Here is a 22,650-nt window from a genome sequence, read left to right as displayed (position 1 = left end):
TGAAAGCCGCAACAGAATACTTTATCCATTTTCTTTGCTCCACCCTCCACAAACTTCAGCTCATCCAAAATTGGCTAACTATCCTAACTCTCACTTAACCACCACCTCGGTGCTTGCTGTCTACATTGGCTCCCAGCCCACCAATGGGTCAATTTTAAATGCAAATTTCACTATGGCCTGCTCCACCATGGTCTATTCCTTTTCCTTAAACAGCTCTACAATCCTCAAAGATCGGTGCGTTCCTCCAATTCTGGCCTCTTCTGCACTCCCTACTCCCTCCTCCCCAACAGTTGTGTTCATGCCTTCAGCTGTCTAGGCTGTGAGCTTAGAAATTCCCTCCCTAAATCTCTTCATTTTGCCACTTCTCTCTGCTTTTTATGACCCTCCTTAAAACTTAGCTGTTTGACCAACCTTTTAGTCATCTGTGAATAGCTTCCTCTTTAGCTTGGTGTCAAATTTTGTCTTTATTATGCTCTTGGGGCTCCATATCAATACAAGTTGTTTTTGTTCAGCAGGTAAGTGCATAGCTTTGCTCAGTATCTCATTGCTGTATTGCAGAACACAAGGACTTGTTCATTGGTGGGGAAGGAAAGTGAAGGTTTTGTGAATACAAATTTATACCCAAGCATTCCTCAGTGTTGTCTTTCAATCCTATGAGGCAACATGCTATCTCTGCGTTAATGGTTTTCAAAGTACCACTGATTTCCTATATCTTTCTTGTTCATGGTGTTGCAGCATGGAACGGTTCATACATTGACATAGGAAGGCCATTTCTACCAAATGAATTCTAAGACACAATTCCCTAGTATTCATTAGAATGTTATTAGGACTTTTTTATTTAAATTTCAAGAACACCATAATACTGATCATTTCAAACTGAAGAACAATCAAAGTTTACAGCACAGGATGTGACTGTTCGCTCATCATGTCTGTGCCAAATCTTTGTAAATGCAATCCAAAATTAAATCACTGCCCTGCAGTAACCTCAGGCCCTTTTATCTTCCTCTGCTTCGATTCTTTATCCACCTTGCATTAAAAGATTCCTCAATTGCTCCCTAAGGCAAAACATTCCATGCTACACAACATTCTGCAGAAAGAAATTTATTCTAATTTCTTTGTTTGCTCTCTTGATAACGATTTTAAACAGATGACAGCTTGTCACTGTGGCTGATTTTCAGCAGGATGGAAAATAGGCAGTTGCAGATGAGCCACCAGTCTGACATCTTGCCCAATTTTCCTTTCCACTGAATTGGAAAGGATTGTATTCATTTTTAATAATAGAAATAGGAAGAAAACAATGCAGACTTACACCAATCATAAGGAAGCTTATTTACAACTGGAACACACGGTTAAGTCCCAGAGTTAGTAATCTGTCAAACTTGCTTGCCTCAGGTAGCAATTCTGTTTTGTTTTCGTTCAATGATTCAGTAATAGCCATGTACACAACAGCCTTTGGTTTCATGTTTCCTGCTGACCTGAATGAGCATACAGAAGTCTGCAGTTCTTCTGGATAAAGAATAGCATGTTGTGTTAAACTCAGCATTTATAAATAGGAAAGAGGGAAAAAAAAACACCAGAGATTTGAGTCATTTGTCTGCTCATGTGCAGCTACCATGGTTACAATAAAAGCAGTCTTTTTGGGGTTTTTTTCAAGAGAAAAGTTAGACACAACAGAACAATTATTCACCAACACATTATGCTACTTCAGGTAAGATTTTTAGAAATAACACTCTAAATATCTGCAGCAGAAGCCCTTAAACATCAGGAAAAGTTTTCATTTTTGGTTATCACAAACAAAGTTATCAATGTGATCTTCAGAATTTCAACTTCCTTAATCATTCACTATAACTATAGACCTTCTATTGGAATATTAATGCAGAACTAACATAAACTATAAGGTAATTGCCCATGGATAATCCCACATTTGGAAGTAATTCCAGGCATCCTGTTTACACATTTCATTCTATCATACCTGTATGCTGTACCCAATACTGTAGTTATCACCCCAAAAATGAAAGCAGTTATATTATTAAACACAAGCATACATCACATACTTCACCATATGTTTTAATATTTGAATGATATGACTAAAGAGCAACAATGTACTTTTAAGAATTCTGCAGCACAAAATGAATAACAGAAGTATGGCTTCATCTCCTGGTATTAGCAATTCAGTCAGTTCCACACTTCAGTACAAACCCACACAAGCTCTTCAGAGGTATAGGAAATGTTAAAAATATTGGTATTTTTGCTTCCTTGTCATAGAATAATATGCTCTTACTTCTTGGCTGAAAGAAGACCAATGACAGTCATGGGAGGAAATAGACACAGAGTAATTCAGAAACAAAATACATGTAAATCATCAGTTGTATAGTTGCTGCAATGAAAATCAAATCTAGGACAATCCTAAAATCAACGGGTAGTTGCCATAGAACTGTTCACAGCAAACCATCTGATGTCAGCAGTTGTTTCTATATATATAACACTGCATACACCCTGGAAATCGGAAATACTCAGACATCAGAGAAGAGGTTAACAGTTGCCAGTTCAATACAAAAATCATGAGTTGAGTCACCAGGAATTGGCTGACATTTCAGCAAGTGGGTATGGGAGGAAGAATGGTTCCTTTTGTTTACAGATTTAATTAAAATCTGCTGTAACTGAATCAGTAATTGGTGTTTGACAACCACTAAGGCCTGCCCAAAAAGACTCATGTTAAATCAATTAAGCAATTCCTTCCAGGCATTAATTTGACTGTTTTCATAGCTTCTTCCATTATTTGTCCACACGCTCAAAAGGCCTTGAAGCCATTAGTTTTGAACAATTTATGATACATCTTTGAGTCAAGAGCGTTAAATCAGACATTTATAAAAGCAAAATTCTACGCTAGAGACTTGCACAGATGATTCATAAGTCTTTTAGTAATTGATTTTTACTGCAACAGCTGTAATTATTGTTTTTTTCTGAACTCTAATTGTGTTCATAATGTTCTACTTGTTTCATTTCCTTAAATTTTCTCTTTCTCCTTACACCCTCCATCATACACCATTAACTGATTCCTGAATTCATTATTAGATTCGTAACAGTAATGACAGCCAAGAGTTTACAAAGCTTAAACATTTCTGTGTGACCTTTTTCTGTGTATAAATGTGAGATATCATTGCTGGGAATGGAACAATTAGCATCTTGAGCACCCAGTCAAGTTCTCCCAGTCCATCTATGGCATGGCATAGTTAGATGCTTCACAATGCACCATTCTAGGAAAAGCACCTTCACCATATGATTATTCTAATGCCCACACTTGCTACATAATTGAGATTTTGTCAAATAGTGTCAATTTTGGGCAGTTTTGTTCCCTAGGCCCTCGTCCATAGAAAACTGGATTCAGACTACGTCAACCCATTTCAAATAAAGCTCTTCCAGCAACCAGAAAGTCTTGAGTGTCATCCCATTAGTCAAGGCTAGATTGGAACTTAGATTCCAAACATGAAAGATCAGCATCTAGCCCAGCACACATCCCACTCCTTCCTTCCACACATTATTTCATGCTGTTTTAGATTTTATTTCTCTAGATATGATAAGGACTTGGATAGACTTCTGTTTGACTTCATAAGAATTTTTAAAAAATCAAGCTCATTTCAAGGCTATGGAAAGAACAGGTGAATGGGACTAATTGGGGAGTTCTTTCAAGAGCTGGCACAGGTACGGTGGATAAATGGCTTCCTTCTGTACAATCCAGTGCTTTCCTATTACTTTTTATGCAATAGCCACCATTTAAGAAGTGATTTAATTCTAATATGCCAGCTCTCACAGCATCACCATTCTAATTCTGAGCTTTCCTTGCTGTTACTACTGCTCTCTATTGATAGATCTTGTTCATTCTGTTGATGTGACTGTCATTTTAGTTTTAAATCACAATTATAAAAACATCAGAATAAAATTCATAGCAATCTGAATGCAAACTAGACTGTTTAGGTTGCAGGGTTTTCTTCAATCTTCAAATGACTTTTATCCTGCACAAATCAAAGCAGTAAAGTGTAGTTGGATTATTTCTGGAGCAACTATATGCCTAGCGTGCCTACATAAATGTTGTCACCACACTGCAGATAAGCATGCAGTACATGATATCCTACATCTGTACCATATAAATCATAGTACCTACACCACTATGCCAATCCATTCTAATCTTAAAGATACAAGCAAAATAGATGTTTTTCCAGGCTCCTACTATTTTCCAGGCAAATACTGTAGGCCACTGCCATCTCAGGATTGCCACCCCCTCCATGATTGGTCCTCCCCTGGACTGCCTCAAAGAGTGGGTTTGGACAAGCCAATTGTCAAGATACAGGAAAATATTGAGGTCCTACATCATGAAATATTCTAGAACTATGGGACAAACACTTGGTAGAAGTCCTAAACCATGAGCAAAGGTTAAAGGGTACTGTCTCATTCTGACAGCTTTGAATGTAAAAACTGAACCTGAGAAACTTTCAATGACGCTCTTTTCTATCGATTTAGAAGTAAGCATCTTATTGGTTTATATTTTCTAGACAATCCTCTGAGCAAACAATATGTTGTTTCGTTTCTGACTTTATTCAGTTGTGTCATTTGTAGCATTCATGGTTGGCCTCACTCTAGGATTCCTAGGGAAAAGAGAGAAAAAAATCCCACCAGAAGGATGGAAATAGAAGACACCTGTGTTGGTTTAAACATCATCTGACCTAAATGACATCCAAGGAAAAAATGTTTCAAGTTCTTCAATGAGAAGTCTAAAGCAAGGTGTAGAGAACACAATTTTAACTGTGGATAGATGGACAGCCATAGACCTAGGGGTTTATACACATGTAAATGAGAGAAAACATGCAAGACCATCATTCTTCAACATGATAACACTTTAATATATTTGCAAAGCATGTGGTTTTCCTAAGCAATCAAGTTAGATGTCACTCCTACTGTATTTAGAGGATGTGTAAAATGAAAGGAAAAAGTGATCTCCAAGATTTTCAAGAATTTTATCACTCCAATGTTTAAGGATTAATCTTTGTCATTTATGTACAAATTCCTTGTAATTCATTTACAACCTAAAATTTAGGATTTAACAATAAAAAGAATTTGAAGATCATTTCCTTGAGTATGCACCGCTCAAATATTTGGTGCCTTAGCATTTGAAGTGATTGTTGGTCAACTCCAAAGGCAGAAAGACCTGTGATTGCAGGTGTCACATAGAAGTAAATGATGTAGCACAGAAGCTGGCCATTCAGACCATCATTCCAGTACAAGCTCTTTTCAAGAGTTATCCAATTAGTCCCATTAACCCAGTCTCTTATTTAACCAATTCCCTTTTGTAAGTTTTTGTTGAATCTGCTTCCAAAATCCTTTCAGGCGATGCATTCCAGACCATTTTAACTCAGTCCTCATCATGCTTCTGTTTCTTTTGCCAATTGAAAGTTTCATTAAAGTTGTCAGGGATATCAGAAGAATCAGGGGGTGGCTGGGCAAGTTAGGGGAAGATCAAGGGGAGATGAGTGGTCAGGACAAACTGAAATGGTTGGTGGGTGGGGGGGAGGCACACAAACCATAGGCAGTGGGTGAAGCAGATAAACTGAATCCAGAAGGGAGGTGGAAAGTCACTTATCTCCTCATCTTCATTTAGCCATTGGACTTCCAGAGGCTGTAACTCTTTTAGAGTTAAAACAATTAAACTAAATTAACAAAATGAGGGATAAATCAAGCACAGCCCCTAATTCAGGTCAGCTGTAAAACTAAGGACAAAGTTTAAAGGAAACTTACAAACTTTAAACCAAAATGTGATCAAAGAGGTCAATAAAACACCCCAGTCCCCGCGGTGCCCACCGAGCACGGAAGGCCTCGAGAGTGCCGGCAGACACCGCGTGCTCCCTCTCCAGGAACATTCGGCCGCGAACGTAGCCGCGGAAGAGGGACAAACAATCGGGCGGGACTCCCCCATCGATCGCCCGCTGCCTGGACCTGTTAATGGTCAACTTGGCCAGGCCCAGGAGCAGGTTCACGAGGAGGTCCTCCTCCTTCCCGACCCCCTTCCGCACCGGGTGTCCGTAGATCAGGAGCGTGGAGCTGAAGTGCAAACAAAACATTAATAAAAGGCTTTTTAAATAACTAAAAAGGGAGTGCAGCCTACCACACCCTAAATAAGCGTGGTCCACGGACTCCACAAGACCACAAAAAGGGCAGGTGTCCTGGGAGTCTGTTAACCTATGCATTCTACGATTGTAGGGGACTGCTGCATGCAACACCCTCCAACCCAGGTCCCCAATAGAAAGTGGGAGGACAATCCCGTAGAGGGCCTCCCATCGGGGGCCTCCACCGCCGGACGGCAACAAGGCACACCAGGGCGTGTCCGGGCAGCTGACAAGGGCGAGAAAATGGACAGTGTGCAGCAGCAGTCCGTACAGACAGCTCCTCCGCGCCGTGCCAAATGGCACAGAGGGCATGTCCCCAAAGCGGCTCATATTGCAGGGCACCGGCACCTGAGGGAGGGGTCGGGGCTTGGGGCTTCCAGAGGCTGTAGAGGGTTAAATTTAAGATGGTGGTTAAATATGAGACATGCAGCCTCATTATGTTATTTAAATTGCCATAACGCCATCTGGGAGTGGGTTGGTTGCCCACCCTCTATTCCAGCTCTGTCAAAACTGGAAGTGGACAGGTTTGGTTCAGGATTCAGATTTTTAATACTTTGACACCTCAACAAACTCAAATTTGCTAATTTCCAATGGATTTTGCATGTTTTTTCAAACCAGCCTTCTCAACTTATCCTACCACATTCAGAGATTTGTGTACTTACACCCCAAGGTTGCTTTCTTCAGCAACCCGTTTAAAAATATTCAGTTTTTTATTTCTTTTTTCTCATTCCTACTAAAATATGTATCACCACATTTCTCTGCATTAAATTGTCTGCCATATGTCTGCCCATTTCACTATTCAGTCGATATCTTCCTTAAGACTGTTAACCTCCTCACTGTTCATTACTTTTACAAGTTTTGTGTCTTCTACAAACTTAGAAACCCTGTATACCCAAATCCAGAACATTAATATATATGTAAAAGTGGCATTTATAATATTAGCCCTGTGGGACCCACTTTATACTTGCATCCAGTCTGAAAATCAACCATTTACCACTTCTCTCTATCTTCTATCTCTTAGCCAATTCCACCTCCACGCTGTCACTTCCCCATTAATCTTATTGGCTACAGTTTTGATAACAATGATATGATGTGGTACTTTACCTGGTATAGGGTGTATGTGCACTTATCAGTGAAGGCTGCACCGCTGGTTGAGAAAGTGGTTAATAAGACATATGGGACCCAGGGCTTTATAAATAGAGGCAAAAGCAACAAAGTTATGGTAAACCACTATAAAACACTGGTTCGGCCTCAACTGGAGTATTGTGTCCAATTCTGGGCACTACACGTAAGGAAAGATGTGAAGGCACTGGAGAGGGTGCAGAAAAGATTTACAAGAATGGTTCCAAGCATGAGGGACTTCAGTTATGTGGATAGCTTGGAGAAGCTGGAGCTGTTCTTAGAGAAAAGAAGTTTGTGAAGAGATTTGATAGAAGTCGAATCATTAATGGTCTGGAAGAAAGAGGTAAGAAGAAACTGTTCTCATTGGTGGAAGAGTTGGGAACCAGATGACATCGAATTAAGATGAATGGCAAAAGAACCAAAGGTGATGTGAGGAAAATCATTTTTACACAGCAAATGGTTAGGATCTAGAATGCACTGCCGGAGGGTATGATGGAGTCAGATTCAATCGTAGCTTTGAAAAGGGATTTGAATAATTTTCTGGATAATTATTGGATAATTAGATCTTTCAGAGGTTCCCAGCATCACAAATGGCAGTCTTCAGCCAATTCAATTCATTCCAAGTGATATCAAGTGATGGCTGAGGGCACTGGATAGTGCAAAGGCTATGGGCCCTGACAATTTTCTGGCAATAGTACTAAAGATTTGTGCTCCAGAACTTGTTGTGCCCCTAAGCTAAGCTGTTCCATTACAGTTGCAACACTGGCATCTAGCAGACAGTGTGGAAAATTGCCCAGTATGTCCTGTACAAATCTAACCTGGCCAATTGCTGTCCCACCAGTCTATTCTCAATCATCAGTAAAATGATGGAACAGGTCAAGAGTGCTATCAAGCGGCACTTGCTTAGTAATAACCTACTCACTGATGCTGAGTTTGGGTTTCGCTAGGGTCACTCAGCTCCTGACCTCATTACAGCCTTGGCCCAAACACGGACGAAAGACCTGAACTCCAGAGGCGGGGTGAGTGGCTGCCCTTGACATCAAGGCAGCACTTCACCAAGTGTGGCATCAAGGAACCCTGGCAAAACTGGAGTCAATGGGAATTAGGGGAAAACTCTCCACTGGTTGGAGTCATACCTAGCACAAAGGAAGATGGTTGTGGTTGTTGGAGGTCAAACATCTCAATTCAAGGACATCACTGCAGGAATTCCTCAGGGTAGTGTCCTAGGCCGTTTTCAACTGCTTCATCAATGACCTTCCATCATAAGGTCAGATATGGGCTTGTTCGCTGATGACTGCACAACGTTCAGCACCATTCACGACTCCTCAAATACTGAAGCAGACCATGTCCAAATGCAGAAAGACCTGGACAATATCCAACTTGAGCTGACAAGTGGCAAGTAACATTCGCGCCACATAAGTGCCAGGCAATGACCATCTCCGAGAAGATAGAAATCAACCATTGCGCTTGACATTCAATGGCATTACCATTGCTGAATCCCCCACTTTCAACATCCTGGGGATTACTATTGACCAGAAACTGAAATGGACTGGCATATAAATACTGTGGCGACCAGAAGCTAGGAATCTTGCAGCGAGTAACTCACCGCCTGACTCTCCAAAACCTGTCCACCATCTACAAGGCACAAGTCAGGAGTGTGATGGAATACTCCACTTGCCTGGAGCTCCAACAACGCTCAAGAACTTGACACCACCCAGGACAAAGCTGCCCGCTTGATTGGCATCCCATCCACAAACATTCACTTCCTCCACCACCGAAACACGGCAGCAGTAAAGTGTACTATCTACAAGATGCACTGCTGGAACTCATCAAGCCTCCTCAGACAGCACCTTACAAACCCACGACCACTACCATCTAGAAGGCCAAGGGCAGCAGACACATGGGAACACCATCACCTGGAGGTTCCCCTCCAAGCCACTCATTATCCTGAGTTGGAAATATATCGCTGTTCCTTCACTCTCGCTAAGTCAAAATCCTAGAACTCCCTCCCCAACAGCACTGTGAATATACCTACACCACATGGACTGCAGCGGTTCAAGAATACAGCTCACCACCATCTTCTCAAGGGCAACTAGGGGTGGGCAATAAATACTGGCCTGCCAGTAAAGCCCACATCCCGTGAATGAATAAAAAAAAAGTTGCTCTTGCAGAGAGCCAGCATGTACATGAAGGGCTGAATGGCATCCATCTGCGCTGTAACAATTCTATGATTTTATGATTCAAAAACCTTTATCAAAAACCTTATGAAAGTCTATAACCATAAGAACAGGCGCACTATCTTCATCACCCTCTTCATTAACTTCATCAAAAAACTTGATAAAGTTACTCAAACAGGATTTGTCTTTAACATATTCGTGTTGTCATTAATTAATCCATACTTTTTGAAGTGACAATTACTTCTGTCTTGGACTATTATGTCTAATGATATCAGGCTGGCTGGCTTTTAACTCTTTTGAGTACAAACCCGTTTCCATCTGTTTCAGATGAAGTTATGTTGTTTCATAGTTTTGCCATTGTGAGATTTAAACTCTTGATCTTGGGGTTACAAACCCAGTAACATAACCACTTGGCTATTTAGGCCAAGCCTCTGGCTGGCTTGTAGTTGCTCGGTTTATTCTTCTCTTTTTTGAACAGGTGTGTAACATTTGCAATTCTCCTGTTCTGTGGAATCATTCCCATTTCTAAAGAGAATTGAAAAGTTACGGCCTGAGCCTCCACCATCTCCACCCTTACTTCCTTCAGCAACCTACCATGCATCCTATCCAGACTGAGTGACTTATCCACTTCAAACACTGCCAGCCTTTTAAGCACCTCCTCCATTTTTATCCTATCCACTTTTGTTACTATGTTCTCCTTTACTGTATAATTGGCAGCATCCTTTTCTTTAGTTCTTTAGAATTGGTTCTGATGGAACGTCATCGACGTGAAATGTTAACTTCAATTCTCTCTCCACAGATGCTACCACACCTGCTGAGCTTTTACAGCTTTTTCTGCATTTACTCATTTTGTACCTCAGGCATGTGCTCTGCATCTACAAGATCTTCTTTATGTCACTAATCAGCTCCATCCTTTCTTTAACTAACCTTAAACTATATATAATTGTTATAACTTTTGTGTTCACTTTCATGTTATCCGCTAATCTATTCATATATACTCTTATATCCTTTTTCAGATCCTCTGATCTTTCTGTATTCAGTTTGGTTTTCCATTGCATGATGGATTAAGCATTTATCATAAGCCTCCTTTCTCGGTTTCATTTAATCCTCTGTATCTTTAGTCAACCAGGATTCTCTAGCATTGGATGTCCTTCCTTTCCCCCTTATGTCAATGTCGGTACCCAACTATCTCCTCTTTGAAAGACTCCCGTCACTCATATATTGCTTTACCTGTCAATCTTTGATTCCAAACCACCTGGGCCAAGTCCCTTTTCAACTTACTGAAATCAATGCTCCTCCAGTTGAGTATTTTCACATTTGGTTGATCCTTGTCTTTTTCCATGACTACTCTAAACTTAATGATTCCCAAATACTCCCTCATAATCCACCTGTCCCACATCATTTTTCATAATGAGTTCCGGCACTGCTGCTTTTCCTGTTGGGCTGAAAATATGTTGATAGAGAAAACTCTCTTGTACAAATTTCCTCTCCCTCTTTGCCTTTAATACTGTTATTTTCCCAGTATATGGGCTGGATTTTCCTCTCCCGACGTGGGACAAACCCATGCTGGACGGGTAGACAAAGAGGTGGGCGGGTCCCACATGCAGAAAGCATTCACCAATTCCTGTCGCTGGCAATTTTTAATGGCAATGGAGGGGGGTGAGGGGCAGGTTGGGAGCCCACACAGAGCACTCCTGATCTTGCCTGCTCCATTGTGCAAACGGCAGGCATTTTAGGTTTTAGGTGGGGTAGAGTGGGCGAAGGCAGCAGCCATGCATTAGGGACACCTTGTATAAAGTGACCATTCCTCTGCAGCTGAGACAGTTCAAGCACAACCACAATGATATTATTTGAGTCGGGCTTCTAACTTAGTGCCCACTCAGGCAACGCAGAGGCATCAAAGTGCAACCAAGTGCTCCAGAGCTTTTCAGCCCCCGGCACAGTCTACAAAGTCATGAATAATTTAGTGGACTGCAGAACAGCTGGACGACTGCACACTTTGTACAATCTCCTTGCTAAAGCTGGCCATGGAGCAGTCACTGGTGGAGGTGCTCACGGCCCCTTGCAATGTCATCATTCTGGTTTGGACAAGTCTCCCCGATGGTTCAAACTAACAGTGCTGCCTAGCAGCATGGGTTAGGAGAATGCCTACACCTGAGCTGAGAGCAAGCATGCAGTCCATTGGGCAAAGCTGCCACCATTTGGTCGGGTGGAGTGGGGAGGAGGTGGGTGTAGTTTCAGGCAGCCATGCAGCGCACTAATCTCTGGCTAACCAAGTGGTGGCCAGCACTCTCTGGGAAGCGTTAAGGAGCCTTTTCACTTAACTAGGAGAGGTTCTTAGTACACCCTTGCTTCTTAGTACATCCATGGGTCTCTCTCTTTTATCCTGCAGGAGGAGGACATCAGGATCATGGATACTGGTGAACTAGCTGTATGCCTTATGGCGTATAGAGAGCAAAGACGACGGAGGAGAGACTGTGGATCCTGGCTACGCAGAGGCAGGAGCAGCAACCTCAGGAAGAAGGGGCAGCTGGGGCTCCCACATGCGCTGCTGAAGAGCCACAGTGAGCCGTCGCAGGCCAGTACCTAGCAACATCCAGGGTCTATAGACGCCGCCTTTCATTCCTGCAGATGATCGAAAACCAGTGTCGCCAAAGACTATGTATGTCTAGGGAACTGGTTGGTCACATGTGCCTGCTACTACAGGATCTGAAGCCACAAGGACATGGAGGGCATCCACTGCCCAGGTCATGTAAGTGACCGTGGGGCTCAATTTCTATGCCAGTGGCTCCTTTCAGGGCTCCACAGGTGACCTATGTGCGATCTCACAAGCCTCCACCCACAAACGCATCCATGAGGTCATGGATGGCCACCTTTGCGAGGGCACACAACTTTGTGCATTTCACCTGGGTCCAGGACAGCCAAGATGCAAGAGCAATTGGATTTGCCCAAATCTCAGGTTTCCCACAGGTGTATGGTCCGATTGACTGCATTCATGTGGCGCTCAGATCTCCATCTCAACACACAGCGAACTAGATCAACCACAAGGGGTTCCACTCTCTGAATATGCAGCTGGTGTGTGACCACCAGAAACGCATCCTGCAGGGATGTGCAGTTTCCAGCGAGTGCGCACGATTCCTACATCCTCAGTTTGACACAGATCCCTGAAGTTTTCCAGGGTCCACAGAAGCTACAAGGATAGCTCTTCAGGGGCTGATGACACCCATGTGGAGGCCTCAGGCTGCATCAGAGCGACGCTATAATGAGGCACATGCTGCGACTCGCAACTTGGTGGAGCAGACCATCGGGATACTGAAGATGAGGTTCTGGTGCCTGGGCAGATCTGGTGGAACCCTGCAATACAGTCTGCAGAGGGTGTCTTGCAATGTCATCATCTGATGCGCCCTTTACAACCTGGCACTGCAATGGGGAGACGAGCTGGCTGAGGAGATGGAGGAGCTGCACATCTCCTCCAATGAGGAGGACATCGACAGGGATGAGGGTGAGGAGATCCTCAAAGGTGACGATGATGGGAATGAGGCCCTTGCACTGGCCAGATGAGGCAGGCGCGCTCAGGAGGCCCTCATAGGTGCTAGATTTGTGGAGGATGATGACGACATGAAGTGAGGGAACTCCACAGTTCCACACATCGCATTCATGAATATTTGACTCCAATCTGGCTTATGACAGCGCCAATACCCTCTGTGAGAATGCTCCCGTCATGGAAATGCAGTGGATGTCCTAATTGCAGGTGGATGATGATGACATGCAGTAAGGACACCCCATAGATATTCACAATGCCTCTGAGGATGTCTGACTCCTGTCTGGCCTGGGGCAGCTCGCTTGTGCTCTGGGATCAGGGTCATATCATAGAGACACAGCCATGAAACTTTAGAAGCACCTGTTTCTTCAACACCTGAGCCCTTCAGAAGCATGGCGTTACTGGTCACAGATGCTGAAGAGATGGGGGTCAGCCCCAACTTAAAGGTACTGAGAGCACACATAGAGAATGATGGAACTCTGTGAGGCCTGCTCACTACATTCTGGCAGCAATGACCAGAACCATCAAAATGCAGGCAGCAGCATTGTGTCCAGGGAGTGTGAGGCCAGACCATCACCGTCAGGCCCTGGACTGAGACACCTGCCTTCATCTTGTGCAGAAAGGTTTCACATCTGAGTGACACAAACACTGCTCATCAGAACAAGGAGCCATCGGCTGGGAGACATTCTTGGGAGTTTATTGACAATAGTGAACACTATGTACAAATGATTAACACCCATGCTAATTCTGTGCAGCTAATTCTTCTTAGCCTTGTCGCTATGTCTTGGTGCTCCCTGGACATCCACAGAGGAGGTGGAGGCAGGCCGTTGACTGCTATGCCCTGTCTGTGATGACCTTGGCAGGGGTGCTCTGGAGGGTCGAGACTTGGAGGGCCCTGGCCTGCTTCTGGGGTGCTGCTGTGTGGCAGAGGCACCCTCCTCAGCTTGTGGAGCTGGAGCAGCTGAGGTCACAGGAAGAGAGGATTCAGATGAGTCAGACACTCCTGGAGTCACCTGGGTGGATAGCCTCGGGAACTGCTAAGCCTCCTCCCTAAGGGTGCCCGAGGGCCCCAAGCTGGCTCCTTGAGAAGAAGGGGTAGCTAGAATAAGATCGAGCTGCCTGGCACCCCTCTCGCGCACTCACTGTTGAAGGTCAACTATGTCATCAGCGATAGAGTTGAGCCCACGCAGCAGTGCAGAAGTGACATCCTGGACCAAGGTCTCCATGGCAGCCACCATCCTGCCAGTGTTGAACTTGGTTTATTGGCATGCCGGCGCTATCACCTTAGAGTGAAGGCGTATGGACTCCTCCATCGCGCCTTGCAATCTGAGGAGTTCAGTGGACATCCCTTGCTGATCTTCCTGAGCTTGCCTTTGCAGCACCAGCAACTGTGACATGACATAGTCCAGAAGCTCCTCATCTGACTCAGAGTCAGCAAATTTCTTGCCTGTAGCAGTCCTCTGAGTGTCGGACACCTGGGAAGTCCCTGCCTCGCCTGCTGTGGGTCAGACGGTGCGATGTGTTCACCAGATTGTGATCCTGAGGCTACTCTAAAGCTAGGTCCCACTGAGATTTGTCTCTCTGCGCTGGTGGCGTGGGTGAGTACTGTGACGGGATGTCAAGGAGGCGCTTCCAGATTCCTCTTCAGAGGTTTGTTTGGGGCTTGATTGGAAGCCCTGGATCATGGACTCTGTCGGCCGTTTCCCAGATGTGCCTGTGGAAGCAAGGGGAGATAATTAGTGCATGGCAGTGGCCTGTAGAACAGGACACATCACTCACAGCATGGTTGTCTGATGGATGTTGCACCGTTGGACCCTCACTTGGTAAAGCACCGCCTACCGTCAGCACAGGACCAGTCCTGGTCCTTGATGGCCAGCTGATGGCTCTATTTTCAACATCTGTGGGGATTTTGATGTCAGGCATTCCTCCACCAGTCTGCGACCTCTCCCTGTTGTTGTGTGCCAGCTTGTCCTGCATGAATAGAGATGGAGAGAGTGCAAGCAGAACGCCTGTCAGGCTAGATGATAAGCATGCCTGGCATATGTGGGTGGTGAGTGGTCCCATGGACGGGATAAGGACAATGAAGGTGTATCTGAGAGAGTGAATGGTAATATCCCTTGAACTGGCAGTGAGTGAGATCCCTGTGGATGTGTGATGGGTTTTTGAGTATGAATTGAGAATGATGAGAAGAGTGACTTATCCTGGCGAAACGGAGGAGGTCATTCATCCTCTTTCGTCACTGGGTGGCTGTCATCTTTTGAAGGGCGTTAGCGCTGACCACCGCTTCCCAAGCCTGGTTGGTCATGCTGCTGCCAATCCTGCGGCTAGAGTGGGGGTACAGGACATCCTGGCAGGTCTCCACAGCATCCAAAAGGCGTTCCAGTGACACGTTGCTAAACCTGGGGGCTGCAGTCTTTTTGTCTTTCATGGACATCTTCCCTGCAGTAGTCGTGGGCTGGAAGCACTGAGATATGGTGCGTGCAGCTGGACGTTAAATATGGCGCCCGGCCTGATGAAACGATGAGGTGATGGCGGCCGGGCAAATGAGACCCCGTCCGCCATGGAAACAGTGTGTTTCCCGGGAATGCATCAATAATGTGGCAAGTTTGGGACAATACAGCGTGAAAACCCGCTATCGCAAAAGTCATTTTACTCTCCCTGTACTGCACTTAGTGCAAATCTGGGACGATTTCACCCAATATGTATGCTTGGCTAGGCTGGATTCAGATCAGCAGGGGTTATTGATAAAGCTGTCAAGGAAACAAGGATCTTGACAGTTTTATAAACACTTCATAGGATTATACTTTTTTGAAGTGGATTTTGAATGACTTTTTTTATCTTTACAGCTTTATGAGCATCTCAAAGATTTCTCAGTCTTATTATAGGGCTCAAGAGTTCTGTACGTAGTGAATACTGGATGAGTGGGCATGCAGGAGGTGAGGAGGTATGAAGGGGTGACAGGGGCATGAGGTAGTGAGTGGGGGCATGGGGGTGAAGGGTGGGTGAGGGGTGTCAGGATTAGGGGCTCTCACATTCATTTACTGAACTGGGCTGATGTCCTAACAAACGGAGGCAGGCCTTCTAAACTGCATCTGCCTGCCTCTATCCTGCTTCGTGAAGTGGTGTCCCTGACTCCAGCTCACCCCTGACTCCCTGCGGTGAAAATACACAAGACAGGCATGGCCATTCAGGAGGCAGGATCTTGATGTCGGGAAATGGCCTGACTCCCGATTCCTGCCTTAAAGGGGAAAATCCAGCCCTACATTAGGACAACTGAAGTCCTCCATTATCGCTACTCTATAGTTCTTGCATTTTTCTGTAATTTGTCTTAAAATTTTCTCTATTATCCCCTTCACACTATTTGGTGGCATATATTATGTACCCTTTTATTGTTCCTTATTTCCAAATTTGGTCTTTGAACACTCAAGAACATCAGACTTTTCCATTGTTGTAATAGTAGCTATGAACAATACTGCCACCTTCAATGTCTTGTAGCCAGGAATGTTTAAGATCCCAAGGACCAAATGAGTGAGGAAAAATGCTAAGGGATCACAATATACAGTTGAAACACCTTACAGCAGTCGTTCCCAAAATATGGTACATGTACCCCTGGGGGTATGGCAGATGTCTCTGGGGGGCACTTTTCTCTTAACTGTGTAATTGCAGATTCTCAGTGATAAGAATTTTTTTCCAACCTCCATTTCCTTTTCTCCATAGTCCAGGGGTTTCCAAACTTGTGTTTCTAGTGACAGCAGGGAAATATGCAGTCTTGCGTCTTAGCTGAGAGTGTGGGAGCATGAGCACTGGAGCAGCGATGGTGCAGAAGCAGCAGCTGCTAGCTGATATACTGTCTGAGCAGGATAAGTGGATGCTTGACACGCAGGTCAGAAAACTGTTGGGTAGACACAGCCTCCCTGACCAAGGCCTTCAGCCTGGTGGAGCTGTCTCACAAAGGTACAAATGATTGACTGGGGGTAGGGGCTTTGAGAAGAGGGGCTGCTGAGTGAGTAAGTGGATGGAGGGGGTTGTGAAGAGGGACTACTAAGTGAGTGACTGCGGGAGTGGGTTGGGAAGAGGGGCTGCTGAGCGAGAGTGGGGGAAGGGGGTTAGGAAGAGGGGCTGCTCAGTGAGTGAGTGGGGGTGTGGGAGGAGGGGTTCAGAAGAGGGGCTGCTGAGTGAATGCAGGGGTGGCTGGAGGGGTTGGGAAGAAGGGCTGCTGAGTGAGTGGAGTGAGGGAACTGGGTGTGAAGAGGGGCTGCTGTGTGACTGAGTGGAAGGTGGGAGGAGGGGTTAGGAAGAGGGGCTGCTCAGTGATTGAGTCGGGGTTTGGGAGCAGGGGTTCAGAAGAGGGGCTGCTGAGTGAGTGAGAGGGTGGCAGGAGGGGTTGGGAAGAGGCTGCTGAGTGAGTGGAGTGGGAGGACATTGGGAAGAAGGGCTGCAGAGTAAGTGAGTGTGGGGGGTTAGGAAGAGGAGCTGATGAGTGAGTGAGGGGGTTAGGAAGAGGAGCTGCTGAGTGAGTGAGTGGAATGGGAGGACATTGGGAAGAAGAGGCTGCAGAGTGAGTGAGTGGGGGGGTTAGGAAGAGGAGCTGCTGAGTGAGTGGAGGTGTTAGGAAGAGGAGCTGCTGAGTGAGTGAGTGGAGTGGGAGGACATTGGGAAGAGGAGCTGCTGAGTGAGTGGAGTGGGAGGACATTGGGGAAAAGGGCTGCTGAGTGAGTGAGTTGAGTGGGAGGACATTGGGAAGAGGGGCTGCTGAGTGAGTGAGTGGAGTGGGAGAACATTGGGAAGAAGGGCTGCTGAGTGAGTGAGTTGAGTGGGAGGACATTGGGAAGAGGGGCTGCTGAGTGAGTGAGTGGAGTGGGAAGGGGATTGGGAAAAGGGGCTTCAGGTGCTTATGCTCCAACAAACAAGCACATCCATCACATTAATGTTAAGTAAAATAATTATATTATAGACACATGTTTACCTGTGCTGTGAAATTATAAATGATTTAGAAAATATGTGGTCACTGGAGTAGTTAAGAAAGAAACTGCTTGTAGGTGTACACAGAAAGTTGGTAAATCTGAAAGGGGTACACGAATAGGGGAACAATTGCCTTAGAGAATCATGGTCTGAAGTTGGCAAGCGTAATCAGGGAAGCAAAGGAATAGCCCCTTACAGTTTATTTGTAAAGTTAGGCAACATAATTAACAATTATCATTCATTTTTTAGAATGATTACACTAACCATCACTTAAGAAATGTGTGTATTTAAAATGTAAAGTGGTTAGTCAAGGCCTTTGTCTAAGCCAAATATTCATGTTTGAATACTTGGATCAGAATTTGTGCATACAGGATGTCAAGTATAGAGTATACAGCATGAAGTTCTGACCAGCAGAATGAAAGACAGTACTTCTGTCAATCCTACCAGTTTTCGTTGGTATACCTGATAGTCGGACTGCTGTCACTGCCTTTGTATGAACCAGAGTTACTGCTGCTGCTGCGAGATGAAGCTCCATAGATATCACGAATGTTGGCTGTATTTCTATACACTGCTGACACCGGATCTTTCTCTCGAGGAACAGTTGGGCTCCCCGACTGCTTGTGGCCACTAGAAGAATTACCTCTCCCATGAATACCGCGGCTGACAATTTGAGAAGAAATTATTTTTGCATGAATAACTTACAACAGTGTAGATTACATGCATGCCACATAACACAAAACATACACTCTCAGTCAGTAATCTTTCCAACTCTGGAAATATGTATATTACCAAAAGAGAAAATTTATATTGCTTTACTGATCAAGAATGCACATAAGCAAGAAAATCTATAACAGTAATTAAGGGCAAAGTTTACAACAAAACAAACCAAAAGACACAACACAATACAATGCTACATAACACAACACTCTTTCCATCGGCATCATGATTAGTTCAAAAACATCTCTGTGTAGCCCAAAGAGCAAATATTTCATGAAAGTTAAAACAAGGTGACCATGCTCTGTTGGCAAAAGACAAATGGATCCTTATGCAATTTGCCTCCATTGCATTACTGGATTGATGTATTTTACAAGGTAACAAGGACAAATTTTAAAACAGCAGTTCCCAAGGGTGTATGCTAGGAATGTTTTAAATGGGAAAATTCTACATGTAAAGACAAATAATCAGCATTTAGAAGGTATGCTCTGTTTAAAAAAAAACCCTCCTGGATATTTTTAAATCACATCCACTTTCATCAAATATTGGTTACCCTGAGGAGCCATTTAATTAACAAGCAGAAATAAACACAAAAAGCTAAAAAGACATAGCAAATCCATCAGCATCTATGAAGTGAAAAGGACAGTGTAATACTTCTGCGTAATATTTAGGCTGAATTTTAACTTGGGAGAGCATGTGGGTTTGGGTGAGAGTGAGAGTGAGAGGTTAAAACCAAGAAAAATGTCAACTCACCAGAAAGCTGGCTCCAACCCACCAATTTACACGTTTAATTCGAATACACAACGTTGTATTCATGCAATCACCTTGGAAATGATGGGTTGACAATTGTCATATGTTCATCCCAAATTAGGGCAATATTAAAAACACTTTTGACTTTAATGTTGGGTCTATATGTTTCCTGGGTTCAGTGAAGGTGAGATGAACACATCGCAAAAATTAGGCAGCTGAAGCAATTTCAGGAGAATATAATAATAAATACTCAGTACTCACAGCAGCTTTCTAACTTGCTTCTATAAATGGGATTGTTCACTGCATTTTGCTGAGAGGTAACTTTCTACACTTGGGAGGATAGGTGTTTGCTTATGCAGCCTTGGATTGGACCTCAGATGAGGAGGAAGGTGGCTAACAACATCTCCAGTAACTGCACCAAGCAGGATGCTGCTCACAGACCAGTAGCTTTGTGGAAGAGGGCAGCTGTGGAGAGGGCAGTAGCAGAGATGGGAGCAGCAGTGGCAGAGAGGAGAGCAGCAGAGGGGAAGGGGGGGAGGTGGTGAGCAGTAGAGAGTGGAGCAGCAGACAGGGGAGGAGCGGCAGCAGAGAGGAGGGCAGCAGAGAGGAGAGCAGCAGAGAGGAGAGCAGCAGAGGGGGGGCAGTAGAGAGCAGAGCAGGAGAGAGGGGAGCAGCATGCAGAGAGGGAAGCAGCAGCAGATAGTTACAGCTATCGGGGACAATACCATTGAACAAGTTCTACGGGCCTAGACTGTGTTTCCTTGAAATGTCCGACTGCCAATGTCTCAGGGTAACACGCTAGGTGGATGCAGACATCTGTAGCCTCTTAGAAGCGGACTCATTGTGCCTTCTGGACCTTGTGTCACAAATCATCAGTGACTCCCAAAGTCACCACCACCCTCAACTTCGTTTGCCTCTAGCTGTTCTTTCCAGGGTTCTGCCGCAGACATATCCAGGAACTCCAAGCCCACAAACATATAAGGCAGATGGCTTAATTGCTAGGGCTGGCAATTATGTCAACTTTACCACTGAGGATGCCAGTTAGAATAAGCAGGAGCTCAACACTGCAGTCTGGCTGACTTCCTACAGGTTCAGCGCACCACAAACAGCACACATATGGCTCTCTGGACATCCCCTAGATCAATCAGGAGTATTTGCCAGCTGCAAGAGCTTCTACTCTATTAGTCTGCTGCTTGGGTGCAACCAGTGGAACACGATTACCTGCATGTGCACCAGGGTCCTGAAAGGCTACTGTCAAGATGCCACCCCATGGCAGTCCAAGTTCCCTCTTGGACTTGGAACTAGACTATAACTCCATAACGAAACATCTGTTTAGAGATGTAACTCTTTCGAGTACAAACACGTTTCTATCTGTTCCAATTCAGATGAAATTACATTGTTTCATAATTTGCCATGGTGAGATTTGAACTCTTGATCTTGGGGTTACAAGCCCAGTACCATAACCACTTGGCTATTTAGGCCAAGCTTTTCATAGTTTGCCATTGTGAGATTTGAACTCTTGATCTTGGGGTTACAAGCCCAGTACCATAATCACTTGGCTATTTTTGGTAAATTAGTAAATTTGTGTCAATTTTAACACAGGGGGAAATTTTCAACTCGTCACCCAGGTGGCTGCTGGACAACAAGGGATATACATGACAAACTTAGATCCTGATATCTGTCAGAAACTTGACCATTGAGGCCCAACAGCGCTACAATGAATCCTATATCACCATAAGATGGGTAATCAAACAAGCTATCAGTATGCTGAAGGTGTGCTTCAGGTGCTGGGCAGATCTGGAGGCAGCCCTTTAGTACACACCAGGCACGGTCTACAGAATGGTCACGCTCTGCACAACGTCACACAACAGCAAGGTCTTGTCCTGCAGGAGGAACAAGACAAAGAGCTCAGGTCCTCCTCTAACAATTTAGAGGGGAAGGAGCAAGAGGATGAGGGTGATGCAGTTAAGTATCCCCAGCTGTTCACATTGCTGTTTGGGACATTCCTTAATAATATAAACTTCATTACAAGGTCCATGGCACTGGTCATAATATCCATAGAAAGATATTGTCTCAGTGGACTATGTCATCACCACCACCCCACACCCCATGCTCCAAACTCGTTAAAATTTTGGTGAGTATGCTTTGAAGGGCAGTAGTTGCAGAATATATTTTCTGCTGCTGCTCAATGATTCTCCTTTTCATCGAAGGCTCCTTGAGGTACAGCACTTGTGTCTAATTGAGCAGAACTTGGAGAGAGTTAGGTCCTCCAGCGTGGATACTCCACTGCTGTTCCTGTCTCCACCATCTGCTCTTGTTCATTTGGGAACCAATGACTTGATGAAAACTCAGCTATCTGTCTAACTGGCCCCACTGAAGTTTGAGTATCTGAACTAAGCACGACGCAATGCCCATGAGTGCCCTGTGGCAGTGCACACTTGGCAGAAATCAGCTCCTCTGAGGACCTGTTGCTTGCCACATCCACTGACTCTTCCGCACAAGTGAAGGCCCTTTGGAGACAGAAGACATGAATTCATCATGGCAAGGTAAGAATGTCTCAAGTTATCATGGTGAAGATGATTATATTTCACTCACTGTTGAAATCAAGTCAACTTGACTGAATGCCTAATTAATTTTACACCCATTAGTTGGGAGTTCCCCATCTCTGATAACAACCTAATTTATATAACACCTTAGTGTAATAAAACATCCCAAGACACTTAACAGGAACATTATAAAGCAAGACTTAACACCAAGCCACAGAAGGTGATAACTCGAGCTGACAGCCAAAACCTGGTCCAAAGGGTAGGCTTTAAAGAGTATCTTAAAGGAGGAAAGAGAGGTAGTTAGGCAGGGAGGTTTAGGGAGACAATTCCAGATCTTAGTGCCCAGGCATCTGAGGATGGGTGTGATGATTGGATAAATGTGTATGTGCAGAAGTGAATATAAAGAGGATGGGTTACCTGCGAAAGGTAAAAGTGTGAGGGAGGATGTGATTCAGTATGCTTGAGAAGGCAAAAAGAGGGGGTAGGGTGATGTACATAGCAGGATGGAGATGAATGTGGCATTGTGGTACTCACCTTTCCTTTGTTCAGGTTATTAAACCACTTTCTGATCCAGGAACATGACACCATGCTCCTGCTGGTGCTCTCCTCTGCCATCTCCCACCACACTTCCTTTGTTTTAACAACAGGCTTCTACCTCCTGTGGCTAGACAAGAGCTTCT

The 22,650-nt window shown here is 44.6% G+C and overlaps 1 protein-coding gene across 8 annotated transcripts in view; it reads right to left on the bottom strand.

Moving 5' to 3' along the window:
- Positions 1-22,650, bottom strand: part of LOC121279290 (syntabulin-like) — a 152,288-nt gene that overhangs the window by 22,366 nt on the left and 107,272 nt on the right. For 6 of the 8 annotated variants that reach the window (XM_041190417.1, XM_041190415.1, XM_041190418.1 and 3 more), the window contains one exon: positions 18,423-18,620. The exons of the other annotated variants lie outside the window; for them this stretch is intronic. In XM_041190417.1, coding sequence (XP_041046351.1) covers positions 18,423-18,620 — 198 coding nt within the window. The remainder of the gene's footprint in view (positions 1-18,422; positions 18,621-22,650) is intronic. 8 annotated transcript variants of the gene reach the window in all.

The sequence above is a fragment of the Carcharodon carcharias genome, chromosome 6 (assembly GCF_017639515.1).
Source record: "Carcharodon carcharias isolate sCarCar2 chromosome 6, sCarCar2.pri, whole genome shotgun sequence".
NCBI lineage: Eukaryota > Metazoa > Chordata > Chondrichthyes > Lamniformes > Lamnidae > Carcharodon > Carcharodon carcharias.
This window is presented reverse-complemented; position numbering and strand designations above follow the sequence as displayed.